The sequence below is a fragment of the Callorhinus ursinus genome, unplaced genomic scaffold, assembly GCF_003265705.2.
Source record: "Callorhinus ursinus isolate GAN/ISIS: 27379988/994484 unplaced genomic scaffold, GSC_fseal_2.0 scaffold6, whole genome shotgun sequence".
Classification (NCBI taxonomy): domain Eukaryota; kingdom Metazoa; phylum Chordata; class Mammalia; order Carnivora; family Otariidae; genus Callorhinus; species Callorhinus ursinus.
The window spans coordinates 6,502,066-6,514,478 of NW_027397068.1; the positions used below are offsets into that span (position 1 = coordinate 6,502,066).

The 12,413-nt window shown below is 37.1% G+C and overlaps 1 protein-coding gene across 3 annotated transcripts in view; it reads left to right on the forward strand.

Moving 5' to 3' along the window:
- The window catches only part of CYB5R4 (cytochrome b5 reductase 4), an 83,828-nt gene that overhangs the window by 27,753 nt on the left and 43,662 nt on the right, over nucleotides 1-12,413 (forward strand). For all 3 annotated transcript variants that reach the window (XM_025862032.2, XM_025862041.2, XM_025862057.2), the window contains 2 exons: nucleotides 1,101-1,182; nucleotides 10,047-10,076. In XM_025862032.2, the coding sequence (XP_025717817.1) occupies nucleotides 1,101-1,182; nucleotides 10,047-10,076 (112 nt within the window). The remainder of the gene's footprint in view (nucleotides 1-1,100; nucleotides 1,183-10,046; nucleotides 10,077-12,413) is intronic.

The following is a 12,413-nucleotide window of genomic DNA, read 5'->3' on the forward strand; positions in this document are numbered from 1 at the left end:
TCCTTGAAGTGACAGTCTCAGTCTGTTCATTTTCACAAAAATGTCTGTCAGATACTCAAGTCTGAAAAACCAGTTTGTTTATCAGTCTTTTTTTTTTCTTTTACATATAAACAGCCTTCTGAGACAAAAGCTCAGTTCAGTTTGCAAATCAAGTAATTACCCTGGTGGTTCCCTGCGTGGCTCAGGCGGTTAAGTGTCTGTCTTCGGCTCAGGTCATGATCCCAGGGGCCCTGGGATTGAGTCCCATGTTGGGCTCCCTGCTCAGCGGGAGCCTGCTTCTCCTTTTGCCTGCCACCCCCCACCCCCTGGCTTGTGCTTTCTCTCTCACTCTCTTTCTCAAATAAAATCTTAAAAAAAAAATAATAATTACCTTGGTGTTTTTCCTCAAGGTGACCATCTTACTTTGTAACAGAAATGTTTTTGAGAACATTTACACAGAATGTAAACAAGCCCTATACTCAAGCATTGAGGTTTAAGAAAATTAATCATTTCTTCTACTTCATGAAAGATATTCTTTTTTTTTTTTTTTAAATAGGCTCCACGTGAAGCGTGGAGCCCACTGTGGGTCTTGAACTCTTGACCCTGAGATCAAGACCTGAGCTGAGATTAAGAGTCGGATGCTCAACTAACTGAGCCACCCAGGCACCTCTTCATGAAGGATATTCTTAAATGAAACCAATCCCCCCTGACCCCCATGGATATGTGATGGTGAAGAATATTAAGATTGAGACTGCTGCCTTGATTCATGCCAATGTGCAAGCAGTTTCACCCACCATTGCTTTTTCCACATCAGTGCAAGTGTCAACATCGGTGAAAAAGGCAAATAACATCTCAGTATTATTATGAGACTAATTGAGACCTCATGGATATCTGAAAGGCTGTCAAGAACCTCCAGAGGTCTGTAGACAACACTTAAAGAACATTGTTCTAAAGAATCCCTATGTATGCTGCCTTCCTGTCACTCCCTTATTGGCTAATTGAATCTGCTTCTTCGTTTTTCCAGAGCAGTATAAGAATGGTTAGTTTTGCTGCGACTAAAATTAGAGCATCTCATGGAGTTAGAGTCATGTTGCTTTTCTTTAATTTATATCCTGTACCAGGTTCATCGTTGGGTCAATTACGAATCCATGCTGAAAGAATGCCTGGTTGGCAGAATGACCATTAAGCCTGCTCTGCCTAAAGGTAAGTGGTGCCGGTGCTAACCTGCACTGACCTGTGATATGCATGTATTTTTTTTTTACTTAGATTTCAACAGAGAGATTTAAATAAATCACTGTATTGTTCTTATTTTTCACTGGCCTCTTGGTCTAGCCACTGTAAAGATTTTACTTTAGTTCTTTAGAATGAAGCAATGACATTACCTTAAAATTTTGACATGTTTTGAGGGAACACCCATAGTGTGAAGAATGAGCATTACAGAAATGAACCAACTTTATTTACTCCTTATATAGTTTTCATTAGTCTTTTATTCTGTCATTATATAGATCAGCCAGAACGTTTGGTTAGAGTTGACTTTTAGACTAGTTTTTTAGAATTTCTCTTTTTGAATATGCAATGTATTCACATGACTCAAAAATCAGAAAATATAACAACTTATACAGTGAAATTTTTCCTTCCAGCTTTGTCTCCCATTTGCCTTCAACTTTCTCCCTCCTTTAGTATGGAAAACCCATGTTCTGATTTTAAGCTACTTTTAAAATACACCGATTTGTTCCCCTTACCTTGTGACCTGACTCTATAATCTATATGGTATTGGAGATCACCTCTTTACCTCCTAAGCTTATTTCAGAAGAGCATCCTCTGAAAATTTTAGATGTGCAATTCTTTACTATGGAAGGAATGGTAGTCATTTCTTTTGAATTAACTCCTGACTTTGACACTCAAATTAGGAATAAATTGGCTTGTTTGACCTGAGTCAGACAAATTAGTTCAGTGAGTTTTGTAATTCAAGGCTTCGTTGCCAGAGGCCTCTGTCAGCAGTATGGAAATAGCACAGGCATACCTAGATTTGAACCCTAGCTCCATGCCCTGTTGGCTGTGCCTTCTTTGGGCCAGTTTCTACCTTTGAGCCTCAGTTTAAATCTGTACAATGATACATAGGGCTAAGAAAAACATGAATAAGGTTCCTTTCACTGTGACTGTAATAGGTCCTCAAAAGGATTATTTTTTTTCTTCCCATTGTTACAGAACAAAAGAGCAATATGTGTATATACCAAAAGCATACTAGTCTGACCTTTAGTGTGTAGAAATTCTTGTAAACCCATTTGCTTTGTAAATCAATTCCTTTCTCCTTTTAATTGACTGCTAAGTTCACTGATTCATTGCCAACAGGAGACATGATATTAACTGACGTTTCTAACTGAAGTGACTGCTAAGTTCACTGATTCATTGCCAACAGGAGACATGATATTAACTGCAAGATTGAGCAGCAGAAGTTTCTACATGACTACTTTTACCTTATCCTGACTGTTGTTTATCTCATTTACATAATCTGGTACTAGTGGTCGTGTGTTCTTCTGTGTTACCATTCAGGGTAATCAGAAAGTATGGCGGGCTCCTTAAGCTTTTAGTCCACAGGAGACATGAAGTTAGTAAAAGGATTTTTCTGGTTTCCTTCCTCCTTCCTGGAAATGGAAGACAGATCGTCCTCAGAATGCTTCGCCAAATACAACAAATACCATTTAAAATAAGCAGATTAGTTCAAAAGGAAATCTCCAGATATTTCCCCATACAAAAAGGGTTAAGTAGAAGTAGCAGTCCAGGGTGATAAGCTACCTCTGTTTCTCTCCAGCAATTATCTAGATATTAGGAACTTAAGAGCCACTGTAATTTTAATGGTCACATAGGATGGAAGACCAGATCGTGGGTCTGTAAAGGCAGGGAGTTGGAACTGAGACTCCTGCCTATGGCTTGGACTCTTGGAGGTCTGTATGATCAGTGAACGGGAAAGCTAAAAAAAAAAAAAAAAAAAAAAAGTCCAACAACAAGGGAGATATTAGGTTATCTTGTCTTCCCTGACTTTGTTTATGAGGTGATGGGGTGGGGGAGGAAAGAGACACTTCCTCTGAGAATTTGTAACCACAGCCCTGCCTACATGAGAATTGGGAATTCAAATATATTCCACCTATGTGGTCTCAGAAACCTCAAACCAAAAAATAAAATGGCCTCTCATTAGTGGTTTCGCAGGCTGTTTGGCAGAGGTAGATACAGATTTTTAATGGTGAGACACACTTTCAACCTAAAATCTTCAAGATTTCCACAGTTACACATCAGATAATTATTAGTACACGCTAAAAAATTAGACAACATGAGGAAGTGGGTCAGCAGAAATGAGCAGATTTTCACCCTCAAGACTTCATTATTCATATACGGAATAAAAATAATTATATTTGCAATATATTTCAAAGAATTATATTTAAAAGAAATGTATTAGTGGGGTGCCTGGGTGGCTCAGATGGTTAAGCGTCTGCCTTCGGCTCAGGTCATGATCCCAGGGTCCTGGGATCAAGTCCCGCATCGGGCTCCCTGCTTCTTGGGAGCCTGCTTCTCCCTCTGCTTCTCTCTCTCTCTCTCTCCCTCTGTCTCTCATGAATAAATAAATAAAATCTTTAAAAAAAAATGTTTTAGTAACAAGTAAAAAGCAAGATTAAAAATAATCATATTGAATTAAAAAAATAAAAACAAATAGAACTTCTAGAAATGAGAAATAGAGCTGCTGAAAACCACGTAGCACAAATAGCCAAAGAGCTCAGTGAACTGCAAGATTGAGCAGCAGAAATTATACAGAATGTGGCATAGAGAAACAGAAGGGTAGAAAAATAGTCATGAGACGTGAGGGATCTGACACTTGTAATCAGATTTCCAGAAATAAGTGGTAGTGAGAAGGAGGAAGAGGCAACATCTGAAAGGATAATGGCTAAGAATTTTCCAGATGTCATTGATGTTATAAATCCTCAAATTCAGCCAGTTCAGCAATTCCAAACAAGATAAATAAAAAGAAATCCATGCATAGACTGTTTGTAGTAAAACTGCAGAACACTAAAGACAATGAGGAGATACCGAAACAGCCGCGAGAGACAGACGTACCAACAAACCAGTGCCTGCTGAATTGACAGCTAACTCGTGTAATTTATTAGCTGTTACTGCCTATTTACCAGAATGACAGTAGAAGCCAGAAAACAATAGAACAGAATCCTAAAAATGCTGAGAGAAAATAATTGGCAACTTAAAATCATCCAGTAACAATGAGGATAAAATATAGGTAGTTAAGACAAGGAAGAAAAATAAACAACAACCATGAAACCAAAATCAGGAGGCTTTGAGCGGTCTAGGAAACAGGCTTTCTAATTAAATCCTAATCATAAAGAAGTGAAGACTGTAATGAGTGTTCTCTCTCCCCCTCCTCCTCCTGGCTCAGGGGAGTGCAAACATATTTCTTGCTGAGAAAGAGATATGGAGTCAGGTATTATGTATTCGTAAATCAAAAGTTTCCTTTTAACACTGTCCCCAGCCCTGATGCTGATTACTGAGGCAGCAGAGGACCTGCAGAAAGCGGACAAGTTTCTTAGACACTAACATGGGCTCAAGTCGCATCTCTGCCACTCATAAGCTGTTATGTTCTTTGGCATCAATGAACAGATCTGAGAGTTTTTCCTCGACAGTAAAATGGGGCTTAAGAATGAAACATCCTAACGTCATTGTGAGGATTCAGGGAGGTCCTGTTTGCAGAGCACCTAGCGCAGGAGATGCTGTGGGCCCATAGATGCTGGAGATAGTGGTTGCTGCTATCCTAGCTCCCTTCACCCCTCCACTCCTGCAGGACTGAGGCCGCTTACCTTTTCTAGTCCTTCTTGTATCCCTATAGTTACTAGGTATAAGCTAGCACGGACTGGTGTGTTTCACCTGAAAGATGGTTTGGTTTCTGTGAAAACCAAAGTGTTCTCATTCCTCTTGCCATGGCATAAGAGATGAGGGCTGTGAATCTGTGTTTTGCTATAAAGCCCTTTTGGAACATCCGGGTTTTGCTACGGTGAGACCAGAAGCAGGTACTGATGAGACGACTTGCAAAGCATTAGGAAGCAGACAAGAATTTCACAAATCAGAAAGATGTTGACTGCAAGTAAGGGGATCAGGTTTTTTTGTTTTTTTGTTTTTTTTAACAGTAGAGACTTACGATCTACCAAGACACAGTTTGAACTCCAGGCTAACCAGCAGGAGTAGAGCATATAAAAAGGGACAGAATAACTAAAGAGAAAGATCTAATGTGTCAGAAATAAGGAATGTTCATGATAATTAAGGTGAAGTACCATTTTAATGTAAGGACCGCTTGTACCTTTGGGCAGGGATTGATCATTGAACTCAGCTGGCCTTTTTGATAGAAACTACTAGATTGGGATAACTGTGTAGTTGTCCAAACTGGGGCAGTTCTGAGTATGCAAGGAGGCTCTGTTCGTAATTGTGCTGGATGACAGGGGATAAACTGTGACTGGCAAACCAGAGCATGTGTTCACACCGCAAGTAGAACTTCTAGATGAGATGGGGACAGAGGTTGAAAACAGATGAAGTAGGAATAGAGAATGAAACCAGAGATGAGGTGGGAACAGCAGGTGGAGAGAGACTATTGCCGACATGAAGATTTGTGGGGGGGAGATGGGGTGACGGGCTACACCGAAGAGGAATTTTATGCATGGGCTTCCTTCAGTACAAAATCCCTGGCACCCTCTTTTAGGTAGGTGGCCTGCCAGACCCCAAAGCAAGGGAATCCAAAATCCAGGCATTTTATGGGCATCCCTACAGTTGGGCAGTTCTGGAAGGATAGTTTTCAGTTTATCTGGTGGTTTCTAGTGTAGCAGTGGCGAAATGCATGGGTGTCTAGCAGTGGCGAAATGCATAAGCAGGAGCTAACTGCATCAGAATATAAAACATAATACTAGTGGGGGTGCCTGGGTGGCTCAGTCGGTTAAGTGTCTGCCTTTGGCTCAGGTCATGATCCAGTCCTGCATTGGGCTCAGCAGGGAGCTTGCTTCTCCCTCTGCTTCTGCCCCTTCCCCTTCCCCCCCCATCTCTCTCATGAATAAATAAATAAAATCTTTAAAAAAACCAAAACACAATACTAGTGGATCCTTATCAAGCAAAGAATCAGTGTTTTTTTTAATAATCCTTTGTTTAAAAAGCATTATGGTTTGTATAGTGCTTTAGAAAGATATCAATAATGAATAAAAGGAGAAACTTGGCTTGAAAAGGTAAAGCTTCAGTTCTTCATTACTTATTTATGTGGAACACTTCATTCTCTGGCAAAGATGAAAAATGTTCCTGCTTTTTGCCCTTATTTTACTCCTTTGCTGCCATTATTGTAGACACATACCACGTGTGGCTCTTGAACGCTAGAATGTGCCTCCTCCAAATATAGATGTGTTAAAAGTGTAAAATACTGCATTTCAAGGCTTAGTTGAAAAAAAAGAATGTAAAATGTCTTATAATGTTCTGGATATATTGTGTTAAGTAAAAATATATTATTAAAATTAACTTGTTCCTTTTTATTTTGTTAATGTGGTTATTAGAAAATTTAAAATTATGCTTGTGGCTTGCATAGTATTTCTTTTGGGCAGCACTGTTCTAGACCATAAGTATACTTTAAAAAATTTTAATGGCAGTCATATTTTAAAAATAGTCATTTGCCAGTGGAATAGGGCAGTGTCAGAAATGTTTCTTCTTAATTTCTCATTACTTAATCATGGTTTCCAATGCTTTTATGTTTTTCATTTTCACACCCACTCACTCAAGCAGTTACTGACTATAAAGCACTTGGTACCATAGATCAGTAGACTACTTAGAGATGAAAGAGGATTTAGGAGCTGTTCTAACACCTTCACTTTAAAAGTGAAGCTACTATATGTTAACTAATTGGAATTTTTCCCCCTCCCATTCCTTCCCCTTTTTTGAACTACCTGGAATTTCAATAAAAAGTTGAAACAAAAAAAATTTTTTTTAATTTTAAATAAAAATAAAAGTGAAGATACTGAGGTTTATATGTATATGTACCTTACTTAAAAGCTATAGTTATTCAACTGGAGAATCCTGCCATTTAAAGAACTCATGGATGCTTCTTTTTGTAAGGCAGAGGATCACCTCATAAAAGTTACCCACTTTTGTGCAAATGTATATACATGTATATATATATTTATATTTACATATGCCAATATTTCTATATGCCAAAATCAACGGGTTGATTTTGCTCCTCAAGAGAGCAATGTCTGGAGACGTTTTCGTTGTCGCAACTAAACCAGATGCTACTTGCGTTCTAGTGCGTAGAAGAGAGGACAGTGATGCTCTGAATATCCTACAGTGCACAGGATAGACCCCCACAACAGAGAATTATCCAGCCCAAAATTATCTAACCCAAAATCCAGAGAAGAGAAAATAAGAAGAGAAGATGAGGTTTGTAGCTCCATGATAAATGTAAAACATTCAAATATAAATGCTCAGCATTTGTCTTCCTAGAATGCTTTTCTTCAGGGCCTTGTGACAAATGCCTGCATGTTTTCAAAACATAGCTAAAATATTACCTCCTCAATGGAGTCCTTTCAGATTCCTTCCAAGTAGAGATACCCTTCTCTATGCTTCTATACCTAACCGTCTACATACCTCTTTTAAAGCATTATCTTATTGTATGTATTCAAAAGAACGTATCAACATTTCATTCTTAATTCTGTTTATTTAATTTATTTGAATAAGTAATGCATTCACAGGGTTCAAGTATGAGAAGTGCCCTTGTCATACTTGTCTCCCATCTACTTGTTTCCCCTCCCCTACACACACAAAGGTGATCACGTTACTACTCTCATTATGAATCTTTCCAAATTTCTGGGTAATTTTAGTAATTCAGTAAGCAAACTGAATATATATTTGTATTTTCCTAACTTTTTATCAAAATGGTTTCATATTCTACCAATATCTCTGTTAAGATGCTGATCAATATTTATTAAAAGAATGAGCATACTGGTAAAACAGACGTTTTCTTTCTTTATCCCGGAGGGGTCCTCCCTGGCTCCACTCAACAGAGGTAACCTAGATTGGGGTCACAATTAAAAATTCTCATCCACCTTCTTACCAAAAAAGAGTAAAGTGCAGTCTATAAATTACAGTGCTAGTTTTCAAAATGACTGGTCTCTCCAGAAAGGAGAAATTCTTACCAGAGTAATGCAGTCTAACCAACATTGTGAGAAAACACAAAATCTTTTGGCCATGGAGCACACTAAAATGATGGGATTAATTATCTAGATGGAGTATCAAATTTCTTGTCAGTCTCATGTGACTAACATGATTCAGATGTCAATGTGCTTAATAATACAAAATTGTCTCATTTCTATGTCTCAGTTTTTTTAAAAGAGTTGCAAAAGACTAGTAGAGTTTTTAAATGTAATTTAGATCGGTTAAGTAGATTTCTTCCTACTGGTAATTGTTGTATAAAAAAAGAAAAAGATTCAGGCGAAAAAATTACCTATTTGGTAGGATCCAGAAAGTTCTGACAGGTTCAGTCAATTCACATCAGGCAGAAAGTAAGTCATATGAGATAAATGTACACTTCCCCCTAGGAACAAATTACCTGGGGCAGTTTTTCAAAATCGGTGATCCTCTTAGATAAAAACAAATTGTTTTACTTGATAAATGAGATTCCTCAGACTGCCAACTATGTGGTGCACTGAAAATAGATTTAATTTACTTATATGTGAGTTTGTTGTTTGTTCTAAGATAAAACAATCACAACTGCAGTAGGAAAGACAGATGAAACACATTGATGAAAGTAAGTGATCAAGCAGGGACATCGATGATCCCTTGTGAACTGTAATGACTAGATTTTTACTTGGCACTTGATAAACAAAGCTCATTTTGAGGTATAATTTAAATGATTTTTAGGTCTTTTGTCTTTTGGAAGTATTAACACTAGCAATGGCATAGTAAGAAATATGATGCTGAGTTTCAGAAGATGAAGTCCAATCTTGGCTTTGTTCTTGAAGAGCTTTGGATTTCATTCAAGTCCTTGACCTCTGGTTTTCAGTCTTATATGAGGGGATCAGATGATAATTTGCTGTATGTGGTTTAGATCCCTTTCAGCTATGAAATTATTTCAGTAAAATAAAGAAAATAAAAACAGTAGTCACCTGACTTCCTAAATCATGATTATTTTATGATAGTTGGGTGAAATGGAGGTAATTATGGGATCTCTGATCGAAAATCAGAACATAAAAAATTTGAAAGCTTTCATTTAAGTAGTTTAGTTTCTTTTTCTATGAAACAAGTTCACCTTAACAATTGATATCTGTCAGTTTACTATTTGGATATTTTGTTGGCTTGTCATTCTTTCTTTCTTTCTTTCTTTTTTTTTTTTTTTTAACTCTGTTAACTTGCTGAGGGTTTTATTTTGACCATATGGTGTGGCACTTGTGATCAAAATACAATGTAGATTTATGAGCTGGCTGCCATCCTGAAAGAAAATACCTGTTAAATTTTCCTCGGTTGTAACACTAATTGTAGTGCATTGCATATGCAAGTGTAAGTCTTATATTTTAATTATTTTGCCATTTAAATTTGGAGTAACAATAATCATTTTAAGTACTGACCTAGATAAAAAAGATAATAAGGCATCTTTCTTTGGGTTGTTAACATGTATGTTTTATTTATAAAGTATAATAAATTCTGGAAAGTTTTGACTACTTTAGAATATGATAACCTGGACAAAACTTGGGTTTTTATATGCTTTCTAAAGAAATTAACCAAGATGTTAGAAAAAAATGTTCAAAGAAGTAGAAAAAACCTCAATGAAGTGGGAAATAAATATCTGGAAAAGAAATAGGCCTGGTAATTTTCAGAGATAATGCTTCCTTATTTCAAACATAGGGCATCTATTTATTAGCCTTGTTTTTCTCTTCAGACTTTGAAAGAAAGCCCTTTAAAAACAGGGCTGTTATCTTCAAATATAATATTAACTGATACTCTCTTTGATTATAGTATTCTTACCTGGCTTTTTTTTCTAAATCACTGTACAGACCATCGTGAAGAAAAGAACGTCTTAAATGGTAAGTCATATATGTTTATGGTAAAAAATGGATCATATTCACATGAGTTAAGTTACATTCACATACAAAATTGCTTTACAGAATTATTTGGGGGTAATATTTTGATATTTTTTTATACAAAAGATGTCTTCACTTGCCTAACTTAAGAGGATTTGGCAGAACGTTTTAGATCCCTTATTCCAGCCATTACTCTTACAGTAAGTAAGTAGTCTCTCCTGTAACATCCCTGAACATGTGTTCATCTGCCCGCAGCTTGAATATTTGTAGTGATGAGTTCTACCCACAGAAGCAAGATTGAGCAAGTCACATCCCTCTGGCATGGAGCTCAACACCAGTGTTTACATATAGATGCTGAGCAGCCTGTTAAACTTCTTTACCAGGCTCAGTAGCTCTGGCTTCTTCAGCCACTCAGTTTGACTCAGAATTATAGCTGCCAGTGTCCACCAAGCACCCACCCACCCCCCGACGCTCACCCTCCAAAAAAAACAAAATAAGTATGGTATAGTGGTCAGTATTGACTCTTAGGAAATGCCTGGGGCTACTCTGATTGCACTATTTTATAGGTTTTTTTCTCCATATTTGTAAAAGAAATACAGCTACAAGCTAGATTGCCAAATTACCTTTTCTTTTTTAACTTGAGAAAATAGACTATATTGTAGACTTACTTATTGCAGTTTGTGATGTAATACCAGAAGCTTTTTGTCTGATAGAGTAGCACTGCATTCAATGAAGGGCTGATTTTAGGTTTCGTCTGATGATTGACTCTTTTGTGATACTAGGCATACAATCTTCGCTTAAAGATTCATTACTGATGGACTGGGCATTTCCATTCCCACCACATACGGCTTCCAGAACCTTTACTTTCCTATCGCCCTCCTCTGGATGCACTGTATTTAACTAATACCTCGGTTCAAGGTGGTCTTGAGAATGGAATATTAACATTTCACAAGTGATCTGGCCAGCACAGATCTCTATTATGATCTTGGATTCTCTAAGATTGTAATATTTATATTTATTAGCTGCTTCTCATATTTGGCTCATTTAAGTCTATGTGGTAAGTCTGTGTATTTGCAGATGTGATGTCTGCCTGCAATGTCATTATTCAAACAGCTTTTTAAATCCTGAATGGGATTAACTGCTATGGTATTCCACTGGAGACCTGATCCCTTCAAATTAACATCAGTATTCAAGCAGCACTTTTGGGGAGGAGAATGTTCATTTAGTCCACTAACTTTAACTATTTTACTCAACCCCATATTCACCACAGATTCCTTCAACTTTTCTAGAAGGATATTATATATAAGATGTTTTGTTTTGCTTGGTAAATGTTGAAATCAAGACACATTCCACAGCCTATGACATTATTCTGTTCTAAAAAATTATATTTGTATGACACCATACAGTTTTTTAGAAGGTGTAGAAATTGGCTCATTTGCTTTCTCATGAGATTGCAGGGCAGATTTCTTTACTAGTTTGAATTCGAGGAAGCAGAAATGGTAGTTTTTGTAAGATCACAGTGCTGACACCTCAAGTCCAGATTTCTTGGTCCTAATCAGGTCCTAATAAGATCAAAATTGACTAACAATTTGTGAATCCTGTTGATAGCTTTTTCTTATACAAATTGTTAGATTGTGATGCATTTGTTTTTTATTTATATATCTATAAGTCCTCCAGAAGATAAATGACATTAATCTCTTAGTAAAATATCTTTCCAGTGATTTTCAAATACTTTGATAAGATTATCTTTTCTTATTTTTTGTCATTTTAGACAAAAATACATTTTAATTATTATAATCCTGTTGTTATACTTTTAGTTTTCTAGTAAAGCATTCTTCTTTAGGGTTCACCACTAGTTAGTTCATAACTTTGGCTTTGTTATGTCACATCTCTGAGATTTCCTTTGTTTATCTGAAAGTTAATTGAGTTACATAGGAAGAGATGGAAACTGAGTACAAGGCTTGAGCTCAGGACTGATGATCAGCCTCATCCCCCAAAATATGGCTGTTTGATATCCTGTGCTTGCACTAAAGTTGTGTTTAAACAGAAGCTCCTTGGCCAGAAAGAATCCTGGAAACCTCTAAACTAGCCTGTCTGAAAGGTGCCTCTCCTCTCCGACTTTATATAATTACCGTGACTTCTAATGTGAGCGTTCTAAGACTCACCAGAGACCAAACATAAAATTTGTTTTCCAGCAGAGTTCGAGGAATAGAAACGTAATTGATAGGGTGATTTTCAAAAGTCTTTTAGCAGCCGTCCTCCTTTTTTCCAAACTGAACCTTACAGGTAACAAGCAATGCACTCCTGTTGTGGGAGGGAAATACTTAATGCCTCCAGAAT